Source organism: Dermacentor silvarum, chromosome 9 (assembly GCF_013339745.2).
Source record: "Dermacentor silvarum isolate Dsil-2018 chromosome 9, BIME_Dsil_1.4, whole genome shotgun sequence".
Classification (NCBI taxonomy): Eukaryota; Metazoa; Arthropoda; class Arachnida; order Ixodida; family Ixodidae; genus Dermacentor; species Dermacentor silvarum.
Genome location: NC_051162.1, coordinates 132886189 through 132910157, shown reverse-complemented (window position 1 = coordinate 132910157; position 23969 = coordinate 132886189). Strand labels below are relative to the sequence as shown.

At 47.6% G+C, this 23969-nt stretch overlaps 1 protein-coding gene across 3 annotated transcripts in view; it reads right to left on the bottom strand.

Annotated features, from left to right (window-relative positions):
• Nucleotides 1–5768: 5768 nt before the first annotated feature.
• The window catches only part of LOC119463913 (endothelin-converting enzyme 2-like), a 28313-nt gene continuing 10112 nt past the window's right edge, over nucleotides 5769–23969 (bottom strand). For 2 of the 3 annotated variants that reach the window (XM_049656259.1, XM_037724735.2), the window contains 4 exons: nucleotides 21366–21514; nucleotides 14648–14923; nucleotides 8513–9732; nucleotides 5769–6182 (listed from right to left, as the gene is read on the bottom strand). In XM_049656259.1, the coding sequence (XP_049512216.1) occupies nucleotides 5813–6182; nucleotides 8513–9732; nucleotides 14648–14923; nucleotides 21366–21482 (1983 nt within the window). In that variant the 5' untranslated portion in view covers nucleotides 21483–21514 and the 3' untranslated portion in view covers nucleotides 5769–5812. The remainder of the gene's footprint in view (nucleotides 6183–8512; nucleotides 9733–14647; nucleotides 14924–21365; nucleotides 21515–23969) is intronic. The other variant, XM_049656260.1, reaches the window with a different exon arrangement.

Here is a 23969-nt window from a genome sequence, read left to right as displayed (position 1 = left end):
CGCTGCTATAGAAAGCCAGGTTGCTGGAGTATTCCAGTCGCATAATCAAGGGAAAAATCGGCACTGCTCTGGTTGGTTAAGCATACTAGAGACTGTGCGCAAAAACAACGAAAGGACAAGACCAGAGCAAATACACAAACTCTTGCGCTCGGCCTCCTGTGTACTTGCTCCAGTCGTTTTTGCGCAGTCTCTATATAGTACGTCAGTGGCGCTTGTACGGAGGGCGTAGCGTTGACTTGCATGCTCATCGAAGTTCAACATTCCGTGAGAATTTGTGCCAGCTGTGGCGGTAACGCTGTGTTGTTTCTGCAGGCGGTGTTGGCCCTTGGAGGTCATTGCCCGCATTTGACTATCCAGCTCTGACGGTTGAAGTTGCACTCGCCTTGCGGAAAGCTGTACATGACGAACAGTCGTTAACATGGGCATTCCTTGTGCAGCTGTGGCGGACAAAGCTTCCACACATATCTAATCCCACACATTCAAGTCTCTATCGCAGTTCTTGCAGTTTACGACAGAGGATGGTTTCCTCCGCTTTTCGACATTTTAAATAAATAGTACTAAGCGATCCACGGCATCTCGACGGAATATTTCTGGAGCAGCCGGCGGCGGCTGATGCCTGCTTGCTCCCGACTCGGAAGGCGTTCAATGGCGGCGTGCCTGTGGCGGACCCTGGTGCGCGGTACGGAGACTGCTTGCTGCAAAAGCTCTATATACAAGTGTTAAAGCTAACTCGGCCCATCCCCCCCCCCCCCCCCCCCCCCAAAAAAAAAAAAAAAACACTGGCTCACACGCGAGCACAACCGACACAATACGATTCACTGTCCTCATTAAATACTCGGATATTCCTTTTTTACACTGACAAGTATTAATTCGCTAACTGTGTACTATTGAAATAAGGGAGTGGATATTCGCCCGGCAGCCGGCCGAACGGCGCGAGCGGTAGATGGCCCAGCAGTGTCTCCTCATTGGCTTGCTGCGATCACGTGATTAGTGCCGGCATGCTGCATGAGCGGGGAAGCGTGTTATCCTAACCTAACCTAAACTAACCTAATAACTATCCTGGAACAAAATGCCGGCACTCTTCGCTCGACAGCAGCTCGCGAAGGACAACTGCCGGTGAGAGCACGACCTGGCTACTTGTGCTGTCACAGAGCGTTTAAAATGGACCTAGAATATGACGTATAGCGAAGCTGCCGGCAAATAATAGCTCCTAGTGCTATTATTTCGGTCGGCACTCTTGACTTGACGGCGGATGTGAAGTAAACAGCCGGCAAATAATTATGCCGGCACTCTTCGCTCGACGGCAGCTTGCGAAAGGAAACTGCCGACAAAGCGCGTTCTCATGCGGCATGCCGGCACTAATCACGTGATCGCAGCAAGCCAATGAGGAGACACTGCTGGCCAACTTCCGCTCGCGGTGTTCGGCCGGCTGCCGGGCGAATATCCACTTCCTTGAAATAAACCCAATACTTTCGAGAAAGAAATTGCAGTGCGTATTGATAAATGCCCACTTGATTGTCTCCGTCATGTGATTATAGCTGCTGCAAATTTTTCGAGCTGCAGGTATAAATGCGTTTAGGTCGATACTGATAATTAATTTTTATGAATTATTCAACAAGTCTTATTCTCACTGCAACAAATATATGCCTTCAATAATGTGGGAGATATGCCTTCAAGTGCATATCTTTAATAAAGCAGGTATATTTTTACAAGTGCTCGACTATCTGCTTAGCTTGACAATCGTCGCCGATGGTTTCTGTATAATTATTTTATCAGTCACTTTCGGAGGCTCGAGGCTTAAGGAAACGCCGAACTCAGCGATGTCAAACAAATCGGCAAAGCACTCCGAGTGTGCGAAAGAAAGGCAGCGTCTCACCTCTCGGCCGATGAATTGCGCCGTGAACAAAGACGGTGACCGATGGGATCAAGCCCTGTGACGGCAGTCGATCAAGAACGATGGCTAATGACGGGACCGAGTAGGCCTTGCTGACGGTTAGGCGTCGGACAGCACGATGCCGGTTAGTGATAACGACGAGGACGATAATGATGATGATGATTATGGTAATGACGATGATGATGTTTTTCAACAACAGCACTAACCCACTGTGGGTATTAGGCCAGAAATCTGGCGGCACTACTACACGAAAAAGATAAATAAAAATAAAAAGAAAGTATATTATAGATAAAATAAATTATCGCCTTAATTTTGAATGTAACACACTGAATATTATTCCACATGTAAGTACCAAGTCTCCCCTTTTCACACCTTTTTTTTTTCACTTCCACCCCCGTCTCACTTTATCACCATCCTCATCATAATCATAACCATCATCAGCCTATATTTATCTACACTGCAGGACGAAGGCCTCTCCCTGTGATGTCCAATGACCCCCGTCCTGCGCTAGCTGATTCCAACTTGCGCCTGCAAATTTCCTAACTTCAACACCCCACCTTGTTTTCTGCGCTATCCCCGTTTGCTCTCTGATCCACATCACTCTCTTTCTGTCTCTCTTAGGGCCTTTCAAACCGTCATCCACTCCCCTGTACAGAGTGGCATGTAGGCGACTTTACACACGCTGGCAGGATTCCCTGCGTTTCAATATTAAAGATCGCTTTCTATTTCCTTCTCTCTCTCTGCTTAATACAGTAGCCAGCCTTGTAAGACAAAGAAATAGAAAGTAGATAATAAGTTAAAGCAGATTTCGAATATTTTTAGTTGCGTTTTCGTATTTCAATTCTACATAATTGGATAACGAACAAATAAATCGTGTAAGTACACTAGTGAATTGTTAAAATAACGAAGCACCGACGAAGTATTCTTTTTGTTTCGCAGACGTTGTTGCCGGTGACTGCTGTAAGCAGGGCAGCCATTCATGATGACGATGGTGCTTGAACTGTGGCGCACACCCACGATTGTTCCCTTTTTCCTTTGTTAGCGTAAGTCAGTGCCGCTCACTTTCTAAAGCCAGTAGTCGTGCAAGCATTGCATGGCTCCACATTGGCTAATCCTCCATGTTAGCTACAATTTTTATTGCCATGGAATGAAGGTTTCGAGACACGAAGATTTGAAGGCTGCATGGTCATACGTCGCACTTAATTCCGTCTACTACTGAGCGAGTGAACAATCTCTCTCTTCTTGCCATCTCCCTTTTTTCTTTTAATCCCTCATCGCCTCTCCCCAGCAAACCGGAGGTCCGTCTGGTTAATCTTCCAGCCTTTTGCTTGTTTCTCTCTCCCTCTCTCCAGAACTTTGCATTTGTTGCCTCCTTATGCACGTTCTATGGCGATGGTGAATTTATAGACTATTTCTTTCCGTTCTATCGTACTAGATACTCCGCTTCGCAGACTTGGTCCGGCTTCGGAGCCCGGGACTCGTCTTATCAAATCCAGTCTATTATGCTTATTCTCGTTTGCGTGTTATTTATCTGTTTCAAATGCCCGATTTTCGCACGGCCTAAATTCCTTTTACATGAACGCGACAGCGCAAAATTGTTAACGCACTTCGTTTTGTTCTGTTTCTGGTAACCAAACGATTATTAACCGGTTGGGGGATGCGCTCCATGCGCCACCAGGTCTACTACTACTACTTATAGGACCTTCCCTCATAAAAAATCCGCCTTTTTAAATATATGCATTGTTCCACTTGGTTACAGGAACATTGCACAACCACAATGGAAGATTAGCCAGTAATTGAAAGGTGTTATCGCTGTGGATAATCTCAGAACGGTGAGAGGGAGATAATTAAACATTTTGCTCTAGGTTTAGAGACTACACTTATTGGTGCAGTCGTCCAGATCAAGAGCCCAAAAAACGAAGGCCCTCCTGAATCTGAGTTATTTGTGATGTACATTTATTTCGATGCATAATATCATCATCATCACCAGCCTATGTTTATGTCCACTGCAGGACGAAGGCCTCTCCCTGTGATCTCCAGTTACCCCTGTCTTGCGCTAGCTGATTACAACTTGCGCCTGCTAACTTCCCAATTTCATCACTCCACCTAGATTTCTTCTTCTTTCTGGGGTTTTACGTGCCAAAACCAGTTCCGATTATGAGGCACGCCGCAGTGGAGGGCTCCGGATTAATTTTGACCACTTGGGGTTCTTTACCGTGCAGAACGTAAGCACACGGGCGTTTTTGCATTTCGCCTCCATCGAAGTGCGGCCGCCGCGGCCGGGATTCGATTCCGACATCACGTGCTCAGCAGCGCAACGCCTCAGCTGACTGAGCCACCCCGGCGGGTCACAGTGGTCCTCGACTGCGCTTCTTTTCTTGGTACTCATTCTGTAACTCTAATGGTCCACCTGTTATCCATCCTACCCATTACATGGCCTGCCCAGCTCCACTTTTTCCGCTTAATGTCCAGTAGAATATCGGCTATCCCCGTTTGCTCTCTTATCCACACCGCTCTCCTCCTGTCTCTTAACGTTAGGCCTAACATTTTTCGTTCCATGGCTCTTTGTGCGGTCCTTAACTTGTTCTCGAGCTTCTTTGTTAACCTCCAAGTTTCTGCTCCATATGTCAGCACCGGTAGAATGCAATGATTGCACACTTTTCTTTTCAACGACAGTGGTAAGCTCCCAGTCAGGATTTGGCAATGCCTGCCGTATGCACTCCAACCCAATTTTATTCTTCTGTAAATTTCTTTCTCGTGATCAGGGTCCCCTGTGAGTAATTGACCTATATAAACGTACTCCTTTACAGACTCTAGAGGCTGACTGGCGATCCTGAATTCTTGTTCCCTTGCCAGGCTATTGAACATTGTCTTTGTCTTCTGCATATTCATCTTCAACCCAATTCTTACACTTTCTCGGTTAAGGTCCTCAATCATTTGCTTTAATTCGTCCCCATTGTTGCATCGTCCCTATGCATAATATGCTTGTAGACGAATATAACCATACATATAGTACAAATAAACACGCTGCCTTGGCTGTTGCGGTACGCTACAGAATAAAAAGATGTTACGAAAATAACAATAAACACGACGCTCCCAACTCGCAAAACATGCTACTCTGTCATTTCTGTACTTATGATATGATAACATGTTTCATTACTGCAAATAGAATCTGCTTTACCGCTCGGAGGCAAGCTATATCGTCCATGCACGTTCATTTTTAGCTAAGAAATCGGCTTGATTGTAAATGTAGTCTTTCGGCGGAAGGCGAGGCAGAACTGCTACATTTACTTATGTTGATAAATTTCATATCAGCTTTTTATGACAGCTATTCAAACTACCGATTATGAGCTGCTCCCTACAAAGAAATTTACTTTATTCGTTGCTCCGGAAGCCAGCTCAACTGTACGAGCCATATCATTTCCTCAAGTAGCTACGCAATTTGTAACGCAACCGAAAAAATACCTTTGCGCCAACGTCGACTAACACCATAACCAGAATGCAGAAGGATTCAGTCTTCCTTCTTGAGTGTTGTCAGAACGATAAATGAGGTCCACTGACAAAATCACAGTTGCAGTCATAAACGTACAACATAAGCAAGCGTGCCAGTTCAAAGCGAAATAGTGGGAAGAACATAGTGTATAATTAAAGATTACAACAAGTTGTAACGCGGATAGACACAGATGAACAGAAAAAATATGCTGAACCCACAAGCCCGAATATGAACAATTATAAAATTAACATTTTCATTAAAATATCTTACTGTCGAAGCTTGCGTTTCTGTCATCAACAGAGCGGGGGAAGAAAAAAAGTTAAGCCTAACTTGGGCGTTTCTTCTAAAGGCTCCGCAAATATAGGTTATATCGAATGCCAACCTGCATTGGAACGCAACTTGACCGCACGAAAATGAACGCCTCCTCAATTTTCGAAACATTTCCGTATGTGCATCATGTGGTCGCCCTTGGCGCACGCGAAGACTTCGTAGAAGCGGGGCACGTTGGCGACTCCCATCAGACAGGCGGCGTGCAGGGTCGCCTCGTCGGGTTCGTAGTCGTCGGCGGGGACCTCGACCGACTGGCAGAGCGCCAGGCACGCCCGCTTGAAAAAGAGGGCGCTGGTTGCGCGCACCCGCTGCCACGAGTTGGCAGTCTGCTCGAGCCGGGCCTTCTCGGAGTAGGCCAGCTCGATGGCGTCCGTGGCGACGGAGGCCAGGTCGAACTGATCGTCGGACAGCAGGTCGTGGAACGCGGGGGACAGCAGGGCGTAGCAGTTCTGCATCCTCCTGTACCTGGTGTGCAGGAAACGTCGTCACATGTGACTCGTTGCTGTGCTATATATAGTCAGTTGATTGATTGATTCTGGGGTTTTACGTATTCTTATACGTAATACCCCATTTTATACCCCAATTTTACCCCAATTTATACGTAATACCCCAATTTTATACGTATTTATAAGTACAATTTGATATATAGTCAGTTCAAATTGTACTTACAAGTATTGATGAGTGCGAAATTAAGACGAGGACCGAGGTAGAAACATACTTAATGAGGTAACTTCCTTAAACCGCTGGTAAAAAATGCGTACAGAAAAAGACGGCTTTCTAGTATTGGCACGTCTTTATGGAACAATCTCTCAGTTTATGTAAAACAACACAGCTTTTCTTGTGGCGGGTCAACGTTATTACAAGGAACCGTATTAGAATATTTTATTTCTTGTTTTATATGCTAACCTGATATGCGGTTGTATATATATATATATATATATATATATATATATACATATATGCGTTTCCTGCCTGCGAGTTTATGCATGTTATTGTTACAGGGATCCATACTAGCATGATGCTACGGATTTAGATGTTTATATAAACATAATTTTCTATGGGACCACAGTGTCTAATAAAAGTTCAATTCAATTCAAAGTAGACAGCGGAACAACGAGTTCGCAATGCCTTCAACGCCCATAACCTCTGCCATTTGCGCCAGTGACATGTTTATTATTTTTGCTTTTTTTTCATTACATGTAGTTATTCTTGTTCAAGCATGCTCCTCCCTTATCTAATACTCACCAAGAGGCCTTTAACAGGGTTCTTGTGGGGATAAATAAATAAATGATGATAATGATGAAGAAGCAAACAGCATATGCGTCATCTCACCATATGTCGGTTTATTGGAAAAAAATCGAAGTTTTGCTCCAAAAGTGAAACATATATAGCGATAGCAAAGTATTAGACAACTACGCGAAGTAAGGTTGGTAGCTTTATCGGTCATTTAACTGCAGTAAATATTCGCTTACTAATTAAATAACAAGTATGGTGTCACGCGCGCGCATGAAAACATGAGCAGATTTCACTCGATGATAGTGCGAGCACTCGCTTACAACGCTGGCATCCTGAAGAGTGCAGACAGAGAGGAGCTTCGTGCTCCGAACGCCTCCCCGAAACGTGAGATCACGTGACCTACGAGGCGCGCAGGAAGACGGGCATATTAAGCCATCAGCCATCTCGGCTCCCCCAATCTGTGTACCCGCTGCAGATTAGATAGGGAGCGCGGGCCGTGCATGCGCTCACCGCGCGGACAGCCATGTGCAGCCACGACCGGCTAAGAGGCGCGCGTCACCTGCCCACCTCCCTCCCTCTGCGCGCGCTTGATCACGTGACTTCCATCATAGGGCGCGCGGGGTGCGCAGAAAGGGGGCGCGCATCGAACCACCATACTTCTGGCTCACTTTCGCGCACTTTCCCTCGCACCCACAGTACACGGCGCGCGCGGCGCAGTAGGATGTTATCGCACGTAGATTTCACACGGGACATCATGACGACGGCGACGGCGCAAGTTTGCCTGGATTGCCCATATAATTGCTATCCCAATAATAGAATTTGCGTTCGTTCGGACCGATTTTAGTTTTCAGAGCCATGGCTGTGTGAAAATGCGCACTTCCTGTGAAATTATGCATATATATTTCCTTGGCTTGTTTAAACCTTTGTTAAAGGTTAACGCTTGTGTGTCTCGCCTCCTTTGTCCGTGTCATTTTTGTGTCATTACTCTTCGGTAAACAGGACAAACATTGACGAGAGTTCACCGTGCTTATTTCTTTCTACATTGGTCATAATCTTCATTTTATCCTCGTTGATATGTTTATCAGTACATCGTTATCGCACCGTGGCTGGCCGGAGACCAAAGAACAATCATTTGATCAGTGCTAAGTCAAACAATATACGTAACACTTCTGTGCTTTTTTGTATCTTGCTCTCATTCATTTTTTATGGTCTTGTATCTCACCAGTGCACTCATTTCGTCTTTTATCTGCTCAATCATTTTCGAACTTCTGTTCTGTATTGTATACATATATTTCCACGTTCGCTTCACTTTATTCTGTGTGTGCGTTTTTTCTTTTGTCATAAGGAGGGAGTCCCGCCTGCAGTTATTACTTTTGGAACTCCTGCTGTATAAAAGTGTTTCTGTAATAATTTACTTATCCATAGAATTGAATTGAACACAAGAAAAGGATGAAACTAAAATAACTGCAATCGAGATGAATATACAGATCGGAAAGCACGGGCTTCCATCAGCTTACAAAATTGCGTGATAGTTTGGAACACAAAGCGTATTTGCATACCTGGCCAGTGTCTCCTGGCTCCATGGGTGGCGGTCATCTTCGCCGCTGTCATTGGTGTGGCTCGTAATCGTAAAGCCGAGAATTCGTAGCGTCATCTGGACCCCCAGGACGGCCAGGTTGGCGTACTCTTCCTGCAGCTGCGGGTAGTACAGAGGAGGCAGGCCGAATGCGTGCGGAACAACCAGCGTCTTCGTGGCGCTGTCGAAGACCATCGCCGTGCCTTTGAGCAAGTGGAGCAGGCGACTATCGAAACCGGGGGCGTGGTCGCAGTTGTCGCGGGCGCCGCTCTTTCTGTTTTGGAGCGCGACTTTGTTCCTGATGAAGTCAGTCGGCGTGAGAATCAAGCTGGTGTTGTCTTCGCTGTTCCAACCGCAAAGCTCCGAAGGCATTCCAGCGGAGAAACTTAACAAGCTGACATTCTCTAGCATCGTGATCGTGGCCAGTGCATCAGCGCGCGTCATCCACTCCCGAGAGAGGACCTGTTTTACGGAACCATTGAGTATGGACCCGAAGTAGCCATCTATCGCCTTCTGCGAAGCCTGAGTCACCGACAGCAACCGAGTTAAGAGAGAGGGCCAGGCGCTGCCGAAGACTCCCGACGTTTCCTCGTAGCACGACTCCCGCAGCGAGTCGACCGTACGCTTCAGCCCGTAAAGCCTGTAGTCGTATTGAACCACGTGAGCCATCATAAGAGCCATCAGGTACAGTGGCCTCGCTGCCGAAGTAGTATGGACGAGGACGGCGTTGAGATCGTCGCAGACGGCGTCAAACCGACGCGTTTCCACGGAGGCGCCGTTCACTTTCGCTGCTACGAGTTGATTCAGCGCTTCGACCCAAGTCGGCCCGGAGAAGCGTCCGCAAACCAGTTCGTTTATCTTCGCTGGGTTAGGCGCTTCGTTGTACTGGTTCCGCAATCTGCCGATATCCAGCTGAACGATTTCGTCCAAGATGTCGCCGGACACGTTGCCCTCCGTGACTATGGCCTCCAACACGCTGCTGAGGTAACGCCTAAGTCCTACGGTTCTCACTCGGCGCCCGCCTACCCGCTGATTGAACGAGGGCTGCACGTCGACGGCGTATCCTCTTTCGTTTCCTTCCTTCCAGGAGGTGATCTCGAAGAGGGAGTGGAAGCCATGCACGAAGGAGACGCGAACCACGTCTGCGAATAACCTCTCGGGGGCGGACTCTTCCAGCCAGGCTGCCGCGGACACGTTCAGCTCCTGGAAACGTTGTGTGCTCTTTGAACAAGCTGGTAAACGTGTTCGGAGTTGGATAGACACATTTGCCGGGCCTAGCGTTCTACTCGGCATGGCATAGGGTCTGCGTGAAATGACACGCTCCTGCATAGCACACACGCACACGCAGCATATGCGAGTAACAAGCACAGGATACCGAACTGAGAGTACTTTATTTTCTAACAAGTTTATTGAGGGTTTGAATGTGCCTGGAGGCCCCCATACGACAGCAGTGGCATCTACCATGGCATCCACAATGGAACCTACAATAGGCATACAGCTAAATACACATATTTTATGACACATCCAACTATACAGCGTAATTATAAGAGAAACAAAGTACGCCTCCATCCCACCCTGTGAAAGTGGATGTACAAGGAAGCTGTTGCCGACGTTACACAAGCACCACCACCACAAGGCATCGCACCTTCTAGATCAATCTAGAGTCCACGATCTCGTTCGCGCCCTTTCCGTTTGGGCTTCGACGCCACGGTGCAGGTTCGCGGCGTCCATGCGCGCTTGCGCGTAAGGCGCGTTCACGATGGGAAACCTCACTTATGTTTTGAACAGTGTTCGCGCTAATGTCGAAAACAGTCACAGCACCCGCTGTGCGACATATCCAGCGGGCAGAGGGCCCACGCATCAAGGACAGATACGTACATCGTGTTCACACGTTCGTGTGCGGGAGTGCCGCATACATCCTCATTCTAGTAGGCCCTCCGCCTGGCGCAAGTGCGTGATTGAAATAATTCAATTTCTTAAACTAACTCAAATGCGTCAAAAAGTTTGTAATGTACGACTTACAACCTGCAGACGCACTGTAACAATAGCATGGGATTGTAATTTGAATATACGAGAAAACGCAATTCGCTTGCGCAGAAACTCATAATACCCATTTTCCAGTTGCCGTTTCTTTTTCGGTGAGCACATACCGAAACCTTCCGACCAGCTAGAGGCTAACAGCTGCGCTGTATAATAGACCATGTCATCTACATGCATAAGCTGCAAATATTCCGCACTACAATGTTCCACGACACCAAAAATTATACGAATTGCTAATGCATAGAACACACACTAGACAGTGTGGAAAATAGAACAATAATGTAAGACCTACTCATTTCTATTTGTAAGAATGTAAGATTAATTTTTCCTTTTACTGAACACACTCGGTAACAGGTGCCTAAAGTGTCAGGTCCCAAAGGCAGACGACAAGCGCTTTCGTTGCGCACAAAGCGCATGGAGAGTTAGGCTAGTGCCTCGATGAAGCTGGAGAGAGCTCATAATAATATGGTGTCCAATGGACAAATACCGGAAATTTATGTATGAGGTCCTGCTGTGAATATTCGGTGCCTTAATATGTCATATTGTCTGTTGACGTTGCTGCGCACCAGCCAAGCCAGCTGTGCGCGCGCACGCTTTTTGCACCCTCTCGTTCGTGTACCCCTTTCCACCCTCCGGCTCCTGCGCCCAGTTATCGGCGGCGTTCCCTTTCCTAAACCCTTTCACCGCTGCACTATATATATTGCAGCGGTGCCTTCAATAAATGTTGTTCCACCACCAGCTAGCGTCTCGTTGTGCTGCTGCCTGTCGCAGCCGGTTACTACAGTGGCGACGAGGATCACGGATACCGACCATGCGGTGAAAGCGGCCCAACACGGCGGTGAAACCGGACTACCGCGACGTGAAACACCAAAGAGAACCATGGCCAGTCTTCAGCTACCGCTGTTCGACGATACCAGAGATAAGTGGAAACCATATCTTCTAAGGGCAGAAGCATATTTTGAAGCAAATGTCATTACCGACTCAAATAAGCAACGGGCGCTGCTGGTGGCTGCCCTCAGCACGCAGACAGTTCAAGTGCTAGCTGGTCGAATCGCGCCCAAGACTCCGAATTCGCTTACGTATGCCGAGGCAGTTGCAGCGCTAAATAGCTACTACGACCCCAAGCGTCACGAGACCGCGAAGATCTACAAGTTTTTTACCCGTTGCCAACTGGAAGGGGAGTCGATGCAAGCGTTTCTCGTCGACATACGGCGCATAGAGGACAACTGCAACTTAGGCAGCAGCACAACGAGACGCTAGCTGGTGGTGGAACAACATTTATTGAAGGCACCGCTGCAATATATATATATATTGCAGCGGTGAAAGGGTTTAGGAAAGGGAACGCCGCCGATAACTCGGCGCAGGAGCCGGAGGGTGGAAAGGGGTATACGAACGAGAGGGTGCAAAAAGCGTGCGCGCGGACAGCTGGCTTGGCTGGTGCGCAGCAACGTCAACAGACAATATGACATTCCTATCGTGATAGTACCCTAGTCTGTTCAGTATGTACAGAGCAACAACGAACGAAATACGGACAGTCAAGACGGAGACGAACCGTGAATTCAAACTAAAACTTATTTTCGTGAAGCACTGACATATAAACTGGCACATTTAACAACACCAATGACACTGCTGCGCCGCCTACTCGCCCAAATTAAAATAACGACCCTACATAAAAAATAACACATCTCAAGCCTTCTTAGATATAAGTAGATCTAGAAAACTTTCAGCAGAATCCATCTCATGACGACGTCAATGCCATTAGCATTAAAGCAATGCATAACGACACACCGCAGTGCCATAGGCGAAGCGCGTCACGTAGGAGCCGCATACAGGTACGTCCACACTAGCAACAAAAACGCGCGCGGCGAGCGATGCTGTCGCGCGCGGCAAGATTCACGAAAAGCGGCAGCAACGCGCGGCAAACGCTCGAATGGGTGCGAGACCCATTTTTTGCGGCAGCCGCGAAACGAGCACCAATCAGAAGCGAGCTGCGCAGTTGTGGCGCCACCTGTCGCACAAGCAAAGAACAATAATGCATGGGCTCTGAGATCGAACAGTGACGCGCACGCCGTAAAATCTCAGAGGCCATGTCCAGTCAAGGGGGCTGTTTTTGTTAAACCTTCCCACACCGCCACCGAGACGTCGACGAAGAATTCGCCTCGCAATGGAGGCGTTTTTGGAAACCGTTCGCGGTTATGCGTGCCTCTATGACAAATCGAACGTCGATTTTAAGGACAAGGAGCTGCGTGCCAACTGCTGGCACATGCGGGAAAGCAGAGAGTGCGCCTGGCTCTCAGTGTCCCTGTACCGGGCGCGTATTTACAAATGCTAGTAGGCACAGCGGGGGCGTGGCACTGCGGGTCATGTGACTTCCGCTTAACACGGGTTGTCATGGCAATCGTGAAGCTCCTAGGTGCCTAGGGACGTAATCGCTTAGGGACTTTTGAGGCACTGGTACCGGGCGCACCCAAAACTTTCTCGTCCGCTTTCTGGCACGTCGACGTTGCACAAGTAAAGAACAAATAAGTATTATAGTGTTCACAGTCACCAGTAGCTCCGCGTCCGTATCCGACATGGCTGAGCGTGGCCGGCAGTGGCGCAACGAAACACAGACACTTCCAATGGAACACGAAATCGGCAGAACGGAGAGCGCGTTGTCACGAGAAGTATCGAATGTAACGAGACAACGCGGCACTCCACGCGCCGTTGCCGCGTGCCGCAAAACGCGAGTGTGGACTTGCCCGCGCGAGTCTGCCGCGTGGGCGCTTGCCGCGTGCGGCGTGTCTAGCGCGTTTTTGTCGCTAGTGTGGACGTACCTTACTGCAGTCGGACGCCGATGATGATGATGATGAATATTCAATGGTATCCCATTTCAAACGGGCTTGATTTAATCGGGTATACTGTACATGTTCTTTATCTAGCATTTTTCTAAACCTCTCATTATTCTCTCTGGACACGCAGCGCCATCTATCGGCGCGTCCGCGAAGTCCGTGCGTGGCCCCCGAGGTGCGTGGCGCAGCTGTGCCATTCTAACGCTTAGAATCAAGCCCTCGCTGCCCGGGGGATTCGCGGCGCAACGCTAAAGCGCCAGGCTATTTGCTAGAGGAATTCGTGTAACGCGGGTTCAATTCCGCCCAACACCGGTGAAGTTATAAAGGATTGCTGTTGTAAAGTGTTATGGGCAGCTATTGGCTCCCTGGCATCGGCCAGAATGCACTATGCCACGTTCATTTATCACCCCAGCATCACCGACACTAGCCGCTAGGGAGGTGAGCAAAATGAAACGCTATTTCAAACGACATGGACCCAACATGATGTACTTAATGCACTAGCGCGATAGACCTCGCACAAGACAAACATACCGCGCTGACAAAGTGCCACATCATGTAAGTGCATCACGTTCAGTAAATACCAACTATGTCCTGCTAATAGAACAACCGCTGCTTCATTGCTCGAAAGCGTGGTACATACCAAGCTTTCAGAAAGAATTAGAAATGTTTTCATCCGAGAAACTTTGTTGTGGGTCTTCCAGGCAAAAAGCTGCGACATACAGTCTCCTATCGGCATACGTACAACATATGAAAACACTCATCTGTTAGGATGTACAATTACAATGTAGCAGAACAAAAGTGCAACATGTGAAGAAACATCCATCTTTTCAGATAATTATATAGCCTTTAAAAAATCAATTACGCTTAGAGAACAACAAAACTAAGATACATACATCCCAAAAGATGTCTATCCCATTTCAAAAATTAGCTTTACAGTCAACATGTCTAGGATGCACAATATTATGATACTTTGCCCACCGCACTGAAGCATACTTTAACCAGAACAGACCTGCTAGTATTGAAATGACTTCCCATAGGGGGCTTAATCGCTATTGTAAAGTGTCGGTAGCACCATATTTGTTAACATTCAGTCCTTCTTTAAATTTTGTTCGACGAGGACACACAGGTGACGCAAGAAAGGCTCGAACGTGTTGTAGTTGGACAAACCGTCACAAGATATCCGTCCACGGCTACGATGACACGGCTTTCGGCGAACGGTACACACGAACAGACGTAAAACCGCTCACCTTGAAGAGCGAATCGGCGACGCCTGCGAGGTCGAGCGCCTGCCCGTAGAAATACAGGCAGGAGCGGTAGAGTAGCGACGCGCTGCGCTCGGCTACGCCGTCGTCGCGTTCCCGCGACAGCTGAATGTGGCGAATCTCGCTGAAGTTGCGCGCCGCGTCCGCCGCGAACGAGGACGGCGCCACATCGGCCCGCAGCCAGCGTCCACACACGTGCCGGTAGAAGTCGTCGCACGGTCTCACACTCGCGTCCACCACGCTGTTCATGTACTCCACAATCTGAATGGATGGATGTATGATTAGGGCGAAAGCGTTAGATGGCTAATGGGACGATAAATCCGATGTCGGCGTCATGGCAGCGAAAGTCATGGTGCCACCAACAAAGGTCGTGGGTTCGAGTGCCTTAATCGACTCTAGCTTAATTAAGATTGAGTTAATTAAGGCACTCGAACCCACGGCCTTTGGTGTTACTTAAGGCGCAGTTAATTGAGGCACAGTTAATTAGATATAGTTATTCTCGAACCCACGACCTTTGGTGGGAGTCGTACCCACGATCTTTGATGTTAGTTAAGGCGAGGTTAATTAAGGCACTGCTAAGATAGAGTTAATTTAGGCACTCGAAACCACGACAATTGGTGTTAACTGAGGCGAAGATAATTAAGACACAGTTAATTAAGGTACTCGAACCCACGAATACTTATGTTAATTAAGGCGAAGTTAATTAAGACACAATTAAGACATAGTTGATTAAGGCACTCGAACCCACGATTTTAGTGTTAATTAGGTCGTGGTTAATTAAGGAACACTTAATTAAGGTACAGTTAATTAAGGCACTCGAACCCACTACCTTTGGTGGGAGAAAACAGGATATAGGAAGAACGCATGCAAATGAGAATGTCAAGTCATCTAATGAATGTCTCGTGAGCTCGCAGGCTTTCGCCTTCATCCTCTTTAGCGCAGGCGAAAGTGACTGCCAACTTTTAGATCACCAATGGATACGTCATCCCCTATTGCTGGTTACCACTTGGGGAACAAGACGGAAGGGCTATTCGAAAAGGGCGGGTTGAAAGCATTGGGTTTGCTAGAATGCCGCCTGGTTCAGTTTTGTAAGACTTCTTGGCGCGCTCTTTGAAGGATTGCTACGACCAGTGGCGTAGCCAGAAATTTTGTTCGGGGGGGGGGGGGGGGGGGGGGCTGAGGTTGCAGCGCGGCCTCCTCCTTATAGAATTTGTCGAGGGATCAAATGCATGAATAATAACTGCATTGACAATTTCATTGTATATTAGATGCTGCAAACGAATTATTGAACGCTATGCACTGTCCATTAAAATATGTATGTTTTCATAACAGAATATATTCATATGCCCCAAAAATTGGGACAGAAATAACTGATATCAATGCTTCGTTGTTGTTTCTTTTGTCTAATTAATAAGTAAAGAAAACATCTCATGAACTTTCGAACTATTGACCCTTTTCGCGGAGCAGTTTGTTTTAGAGAAACGAGATGGCGCTCACGGCGGCGCGCCATACCTCTCCTCAGCGACCGCGCACGAATACGAAACCATTACCGATTCTACCTTGCTTCTGTGCGATCAGCTGTAGGAAATGCAACTGAGTTTTCGCTAACACACTGTGCTCCAATTATGCTAGATTGAATAATGTGGATTGAAGACGCGTGCAGTAGTTGGCTGCAAAAATAGTGACTGTTATGTTAAGGAATAGAATGAATCTGTCTGGCGAAGCTCGCGGACCGCTGCTGCAACTGTCCGAACGTGTTACCGGCACTTCGTGATGTACGGCTTTCCTCGAGGATACAGAAATTTGCTCATCCACCAGCCTTGTATCGCTAACCTTTAAAGAAAGGGCTTCATCCCTAGAACGTCGGCAACAGTGAGTAGAGCACTGCACGGGCTCGGGCTTACCCGAAAGCCCGAGCCCGGCCCGGCCCGCGGGCCGGGCCGGGCCGGGTAGAGGAGTTTTTTCACGGGCTCGGGCACGGCGTGCGCTTTTTGACCCGGGCCCGTGCCGGGCTCGGGTTTTTTGACGCGGGCCCGGGCCGGGCTCGGGCTTTCTGAGGGTTATTCTCGGGCTTCTCAACTCTGAAAAACATGTATTTTTCGGTCTCGGGCCGGGTTCGGGCCGGTTTCGAGCCGGGCTCGGGCCGGGCTCGGGCTTAAGGTAAAGGTGTGGCGGGCCGGGCCGGGCGGGTAAAGTAGATAATTTCCGGGCCCGGGCCGGGCCCGGGTCTCGCCATAAAAGTTTTGATCGGGCTCGGGCAGGCCGCCCAATGTAAAATCGGGCCCGGGCCGGGCCCGGGCCGCCAAAATCGGCCCGTGCAGTGCTCTAACAGTGAGTACCACTCGTTAAACAATGACAAAGGGAGTAGCGCCGCTTCCTGTCATAGTAAGTTTCGCGCACGTTATCTATACACATCTGTCCAAATGGCAGGAAAACTTACGCCCACTCTATCGCCGACGTATCAAGAATAAGTGAATGGACGCACACTTGAATATATGCGCACTGTATACACACAATAAATGACGGACTACACCTATGGCGCACCAATGGTCGAAGCTGAATGTTTCGTGACGGTCCACAAGAGTAAGCAAGTTACTAGCTGTAATATATATTTTCTACAAGGTATTACAATGCACAAAATAGCTACGTTTCAAGCCTTGTGCGCAGCAAGAACAAATCTATCGGATTCGGAACTGAGCACACCCGCGAGCGATTAGGCAGAAAATAATCAGATAGTGGCCGCACCGAGGAACTTCACTGAGTCAGAAACTGACAAGCCACTGCTTCAAAATATTTGCCGAATAAAGAACAAAGAGCAAAACACACTAATCCTGACTGAATTCATAATCGCAAAGCTTGGAATGCATATTTAGCCCCGCTTTTAGAAGAAGCACAATATAAACTGCCTGCGCCGTTTGGACATAGCTCAATCAGCTCCGAAAGAGCTTTTGCATGTTCTCTCAAGCTGTGATCAAAGCTTTGTGTCGTCCACCTAGTCACCGTCTACGATATCTCCGAAAACAGAGGTTTTCTAAGCCGCGCCGGCGTCATACACTTCCATTGTAAACAAGGAGGCAACGGAGGCAGTTGAGGCAAGCAATGGACGCGTCACCACGTGATCAAATATGGCAGCGCCCACGGGATCGCCTCGAAAAGGGTCAATATCAGTTCGAAACCAGCCAAGCAGTGCATACAGCTTATATGAAAAACGTAAAGGCCATGAAATGAATAAGTTGAGCACAAATATTTTGATGAATCTTTGTCATTCAAGAACCTTGTTTACATTTTTCTACATCTGCAACGGCCAGGAAGAAACCTCAATGACGCTATCCCTCGTTGCAATCGATTGCGCAGGAGCAGCTGTAATTCGTCGTGTATTGTAATTACACCGAGATAATACTCGCAGCAGTGAGTACAAATAAAAAGTGGGAGTTCTGCAAAGTATATATTAGAAATGCGAAGATAGAATGGAATATACAAATGCGAAGATAGAACTCGCTAAAGGGCAAAAAAAAAAGAGTCGCTGGAAACAATGTTCACTGCTTGTATACACAAAACCTCGCAGAAAGATATTTAAAAATACGTATGAGTCTCCAATAAATCTACGTATTTAAGCAAACGTCAGTGTATATAATGCGTCAAATACGACAAATAAACATGTTGCTCAGTCACAGATAGTAAACTTTGAGCACAAAAAGACAGATGATCCTGGCAAAAACATAACTATGATCGCAGAAATCGTGATATGTACTTGGGCCATGCAGCGGTCGCGACAGTGCCATGTGGGTAGAATAATAGAGGAATAATGCATAAATCAGTACGAAAATGTGTAATTTAACTGCGTGCACAACGCCAACAATTATTCTGCACCCGAAATTAAAGGAGAGCATTCCTTCGTTTCAAAAAAGAAATAAAAGCAGGTAGCTGAAAAGGAAAGAAAAGGACAAACGAAGGCCACAGATGATGCGGTAAGTTGCACTACCCAATATCCGAGTGTTTTTGGCGAACGCCGCCTGGGCCGGGCTTTCAGTGAGCAAGGTCGGTCAAAATTGGTTATTGGTATCCTCGTAACTTTTGTATTCGCGTGATAATTGTGATCATGATGCTAACTGCTAGAATAAACGGCGAAAATTTCTGCGGTTTTAAAAGTTAATTAAGAACTTATGGACCTGAAGGAACAGTGCTTTTTACTTGCATTGATTGTTGCTGCTTCGCTATCTAAAGGACAAACTTCTCTCGGCGGGAAAGTTGTGCAAAACGGTCACGCTGATGCCGACGTCTCTGTGGGTGTATAGAAGTGCCAGCCTAACCATGCGTTCCACAGACATTGTAGAGCGCAAGTAGTTTTTTAGTAAACTCTTGTTAAAAAAAAATATTCTCTCTGCGCTGGCAGTGGTCACTGGAAGGGTGACTAGAAGCTGCAGCAGTATTTACACATTTACATAGAACCTGCTGTCGCAGTGAGAGATGAGCATCTATTCCGGTGCTAAAACCTAAAACACTCCCTTGATGTCGTTGGCATACTTGTTTAGGTATCTTGCAGGAACAGTAGGCTGTTCGATTCCAGCGATGTCCGTCGTTTCGTCAGGAAGTATGGAGAAGCAGCCTGCTTTTGAATCTAAGCTTTCTTTGATAATGTCACCACAAATTTCTATAATTTGGTTTTGTGCGACTGCGCTTAAATACGAGGCAATACTGGGGCAACTTTCCAAATGGTTCTTCAGATATGTATCTCCACAATCAGCTCGCATGCGAAGAAGCACTCTGAAAATGCCTGTGTTTTCAGCAGGGGCATTGCTTAAATCCATAGGGCCCCTGTCCCTGTGGCCCCGGAGAGCCAGACCTTGTCGCCCGCAAAAAAAAAAAAAAAAAAAAAAAAAAAAAAAACTTAATAATAGGCCGTTCACTTTCTTCTGTTTTCTCATATTTTACTTTGCCTGCCCTGGTCCAGCTGATCAATCACATTGGGCACGCTTCCTGAAAATGTTTGGAGAAAATTATCAGCTGCTAGCTGACAGTCACGGTGATATTTAGTATTTTCGTGTGTGTGGGAGATTGCGAGCGCGCGCTTCCATTTATGGAACGGCTTGGACACGAGCGTTCCAGTGCGCGCATGTTGGCCCAAGTTTATAAGAACATTAACCCCATAAAGTTCTAGAATTGAAAATCTTTTAAAACATGCCTTTGGAAATGTCAGCGCACCTTTCGCGTCAAAAGTTTATGAGAACTTTATACCCATAAAGTTTCGTAACTTAAATCCATGCTCTCTGTATATTCCGCGGCCGCTGCGAGATGCCGCAACGCGCCCGCTTGCTATCGAAAAGCCGTTGAAAGTTTGTGCTCGGATAGGGCTCCTTGCGTTACGTGACTCCAGGTGCAAGGGCGTTGTCACGAAATCCAGCCCGTGTGCGCAATGTTCGTGCCGAAATGTCTTTTCGAGCGTGAAAAGGACATTGTAGACAAAATCCAGAATGATTGCCGGCGTCGGTGGTAGTTTTGGTCGGCGGTGCAGGCGAGCACGAAAAAATTTCGGGGGGGCTGAAGCCCCATCAGCCCCCCCCCCCCCCCCCCCCCCCCCCCCCTGGCTACGCGCCTGGCTACGACCTATGGGAGGGAGACAAAAGGCGAGTTGGCCAAGATTCATTTTGCTCACAACTATGAAAAGGGGCGCTTCTCTCTTGTGCTTACGTCCACACTTGTACACGTACGTCACAGAAAAAAAAAACACGTCACCGATTATAATTACATTTACTTATTTCAAACATGTAATTGATTACAGTTACCAATTACTGCCCCACGAATGCAATTACTAATCGATTACTTAAACGTGGCTTACCTCCCTACTTTTCTTAACATCGCACAAGTAGAGTAAATAGAATGAGCTGGCTGGGCTCTTTTGCGGCGTGCCTCATAATCAGAACTGGTTTTGGCACGTAAAACCCCAGAAAGGAGTGGGCTCTTTTGATGCATCGTCGGCAGCCAAATCATCCGCTGTTTATATTCACAAAGAATCGCTTTTCAAAATTTTATTCGGTAATCTTCTCTTGTTTTCTTGCGAGACACCTAGCAGCGACACTGAAAGGTCGCTCGATGTGCGCTCTGTAGAGAAAGACTGTGTAGTAACTTACGAACGCCCAGCTCGCAAGACTAGTTACTCAATGCTCCGATTCTTGGGTCCGGGTTCGCTGTTAAACACAGCCCTTCATTGTTGCTGGAGCTAGGGGAAAGCGCTCCCTATATGGCCAGTGAAAAACAGAAAAATCGTCACTGAGAAAATTGTAGAGCAACATGAAAAAACTGTATCGGGAGTTTTGCATGTTGCTCTACAATTTTCATTCAATATAATGTTTGAGAAGTTGTTTAATTAATTAAGAATATTTATGAAGTTAGGCGGATTGCAAAAAATAATCTGAGTATCTCCAAGCGACGACACGCACCATTACTTTGGTTCTGTTCTACTACGTGGCATTTGCATATTTTTAAACCTTACTGCATGATAGTTGGGGCACCCTGTATCCTGTCTTAAGATCGTGCTATAAGTATTCACTCAGACGCTCGAACTCTCGAGATTCAACGCAGTCTCGCAGCACTGGTTTTGTTGTGCGGGGCTTCAGCTGCGTTCGTGCAGCTGAATGCACTTATAGGCTATATAGGATCGAAGTGATCCGTTTCGATAAACTTCAGGTTGTCCAGGAGGCATCACCTTTCGGCACTCGTTGCTGAAGCAGGCGAGGTCTATCTCCTGCGCGCTGTGCAGAAGCTTGTACACCACGAGCGTCAGGATGATGCAGCCTACAGATAAGGCGGCCACGATCAGCATCACAGACCGGCGCCGAAACACCAAAGCGGCATCTGCGCCAGACACGAGGGGGGGGGGATGAATTCTGGGTTATTGCGTGCCGAAATCCCAATCTGATTATGTGGCACAGACACGTGAACAACAACTGCTGGTCCTGAAAGTATCGTCTCAAAATCTTATTTTAACACGAAAGTGTTTTATGCCGGGGTCCACCAAGACTTCACTGACGTATTTCCGTCACGGAAATACGTCATAGAACATAATACAAAGAAAGAAACCAGAAGAAAAAGTTCCACAAACATGCAAAATTTGGAAATCGAACCCACGACCTCTCGGTCCGCGACGATAGATCGCCGAGCGTTTAACCCATTGCGCCACAAACGCATTTGCAGAGAGCTACACAGACGCGCCTTATATATCTAACACTCCTCCGTGTACCCGCGCTCTTGCTCGGGGCGGTGCCGCCGCCTACGAGCAAAAAAGAGAAGTACTGCATTATGACACTAACGCGCACCGACAGTGACCGCTTCGGTGGTCTCAGCACTACGACGCCTCGATGCCAGCATTCGAAGGGACGCTGGCATCAAGAAGCACTACCAACGCCACCTAGGTGGCGTTCACCGTACTCAGCACAGCGGAGCGTGGCCTCCGCAATTAGCTCTGAAAATGTTTCTGAAGTTGATCGCGGAGGCTGCAATTACGACGCGCTGTACGCGCTGATTTGACTCGGTGACGATTCAGTTACGTGCTTTGTCTTGCGCGTTGTATTAGTGTGTCAGTTACGTGCTTCGTCTTTCGCGTTGTGCTAGCGTGTGCAGCGTAGTGCAGCTTCCATATGCACGACGGTTGCTCATGGTCATCGACGTTGGTAGTCGTGATGGAGGAGACGTGCCACCAGGCGTCAGCGTGGGTGCATCAACGCCTAAGGGCGCTTTAGCCACAAAACACCAATAGACATTATATATCAATGTGCAATAAACATTACACTACTTCTGTGAAGACACGTTTCACTTTCGTGTTCTATACCGATTCCTATATAAGAGGGATCAACCACATTTTTTCTTAATTCTGTGGTAAGAGGTTTATTACTAGAAGAGAAAAAAGAAAAACTTCCTTTTTTTTAACGCGAAAGTGTTTCATGCCGGCTTTCACGAATGACTTCCTGCAACGGATGATGCGCCGCGCTCTAGGAGCGGTGAAGCGACGTACTGCATCGTGAGACTAACAAGCACCAACAGGGAGCGCTTCGGTAGTCACAACGCAGCGGAGGCTCCAACGCGGTGTAGCCACAGAATAATGAACCAAGTGTAAACGGCTTCGTGGCTTTGTAAACTCGTTATTTTCAACGAAGTACTGTGTAATAAATAATAAAATAAATATTACTAAAAGTGTCCGACGGCAGCATTCGTACCCCAGGACCTCTAGTACAGACATTGAAACCATTACGCACGGACACATGCGCCGACACTCGGCTTCGAACGCCCTTATCAATGTTGGCGGCGCGTTTCAACGCCGCTCGCCAACAGGACGCCGTGCGCGAAGCAAACATGCGACAGTGTCGCCGTCCCGCAAATCGTCCGCCTTGCGCTGCAGCGGACCGTGAGTTCATGAAGCAAACATGCAACACCTTCTGCGAAGACACGTTTCGCTTTCGTGTTCTACCAATTCCTATGAAAGAGGGATCAACCATAATTTTTATTGCGATAACAATTATATGGACACTCCAAAGCGGATTTCTGCCGTCGGCGTCGCCGTCGCCGTTGCCGTGAGGTTCCGTATGACGTCAACGGCGGTGAAATCGTCGCCGCGCTCTGGACGCTGTATGTGCGAGTGAAAGGGCGCGAGGGACGCGCGCTTTCACGTGGAGCGAACGCACGTCGGAGAGCAAACGCGCGTTCTGCGCCGTGCTCCCTGAAGGGTTGCGTCTCTTTCCTCCGTTACAACCACCATATATATAGAGAGCAAACGCGACTTCTTCCGTGGCGCGAAGTGCGACGTTTAGCTGCGGCACCAAATGCGTATTTATATAAAAACGTTGGGAGGCGAGAAGGTAGGTGAGATTTCCGACGCTGCTCGACGAGTGTCCCTTTCTGATCTCGTCGAAAACCTTCGAGCCGCCCCCACAGGCACCGGCAACAGTCATCAACTCCACGCGCGTTCGGTGCGAACGCGGATAAAACGTCGACGGCGTCGACAACAGTTATGCGCGTTGCTGGTGCTGCTGCATGTCCAAGATTATACAGCTGATAAAACTACTATCCTTACTCCGTGTAGCTCTCTACTAATTTGCTATCGAAATCGATGCTTCGCCTTTCGGGCGAAACTGCGACAATATTTTTTTTTAATTTCGCGCCGAAGCCCTAGCACTGATATAAGTCATTGCGACTTCATTAATTTCACGTGCTTTCTTGTACTCCTAAAGTTCTTTGTCCTCTTTAAGTTGAGTTTCGCGCGGTTCTTTAAGAATACTATATAGTCCATTTTTACCGATCAAAAGATTAATAGGCT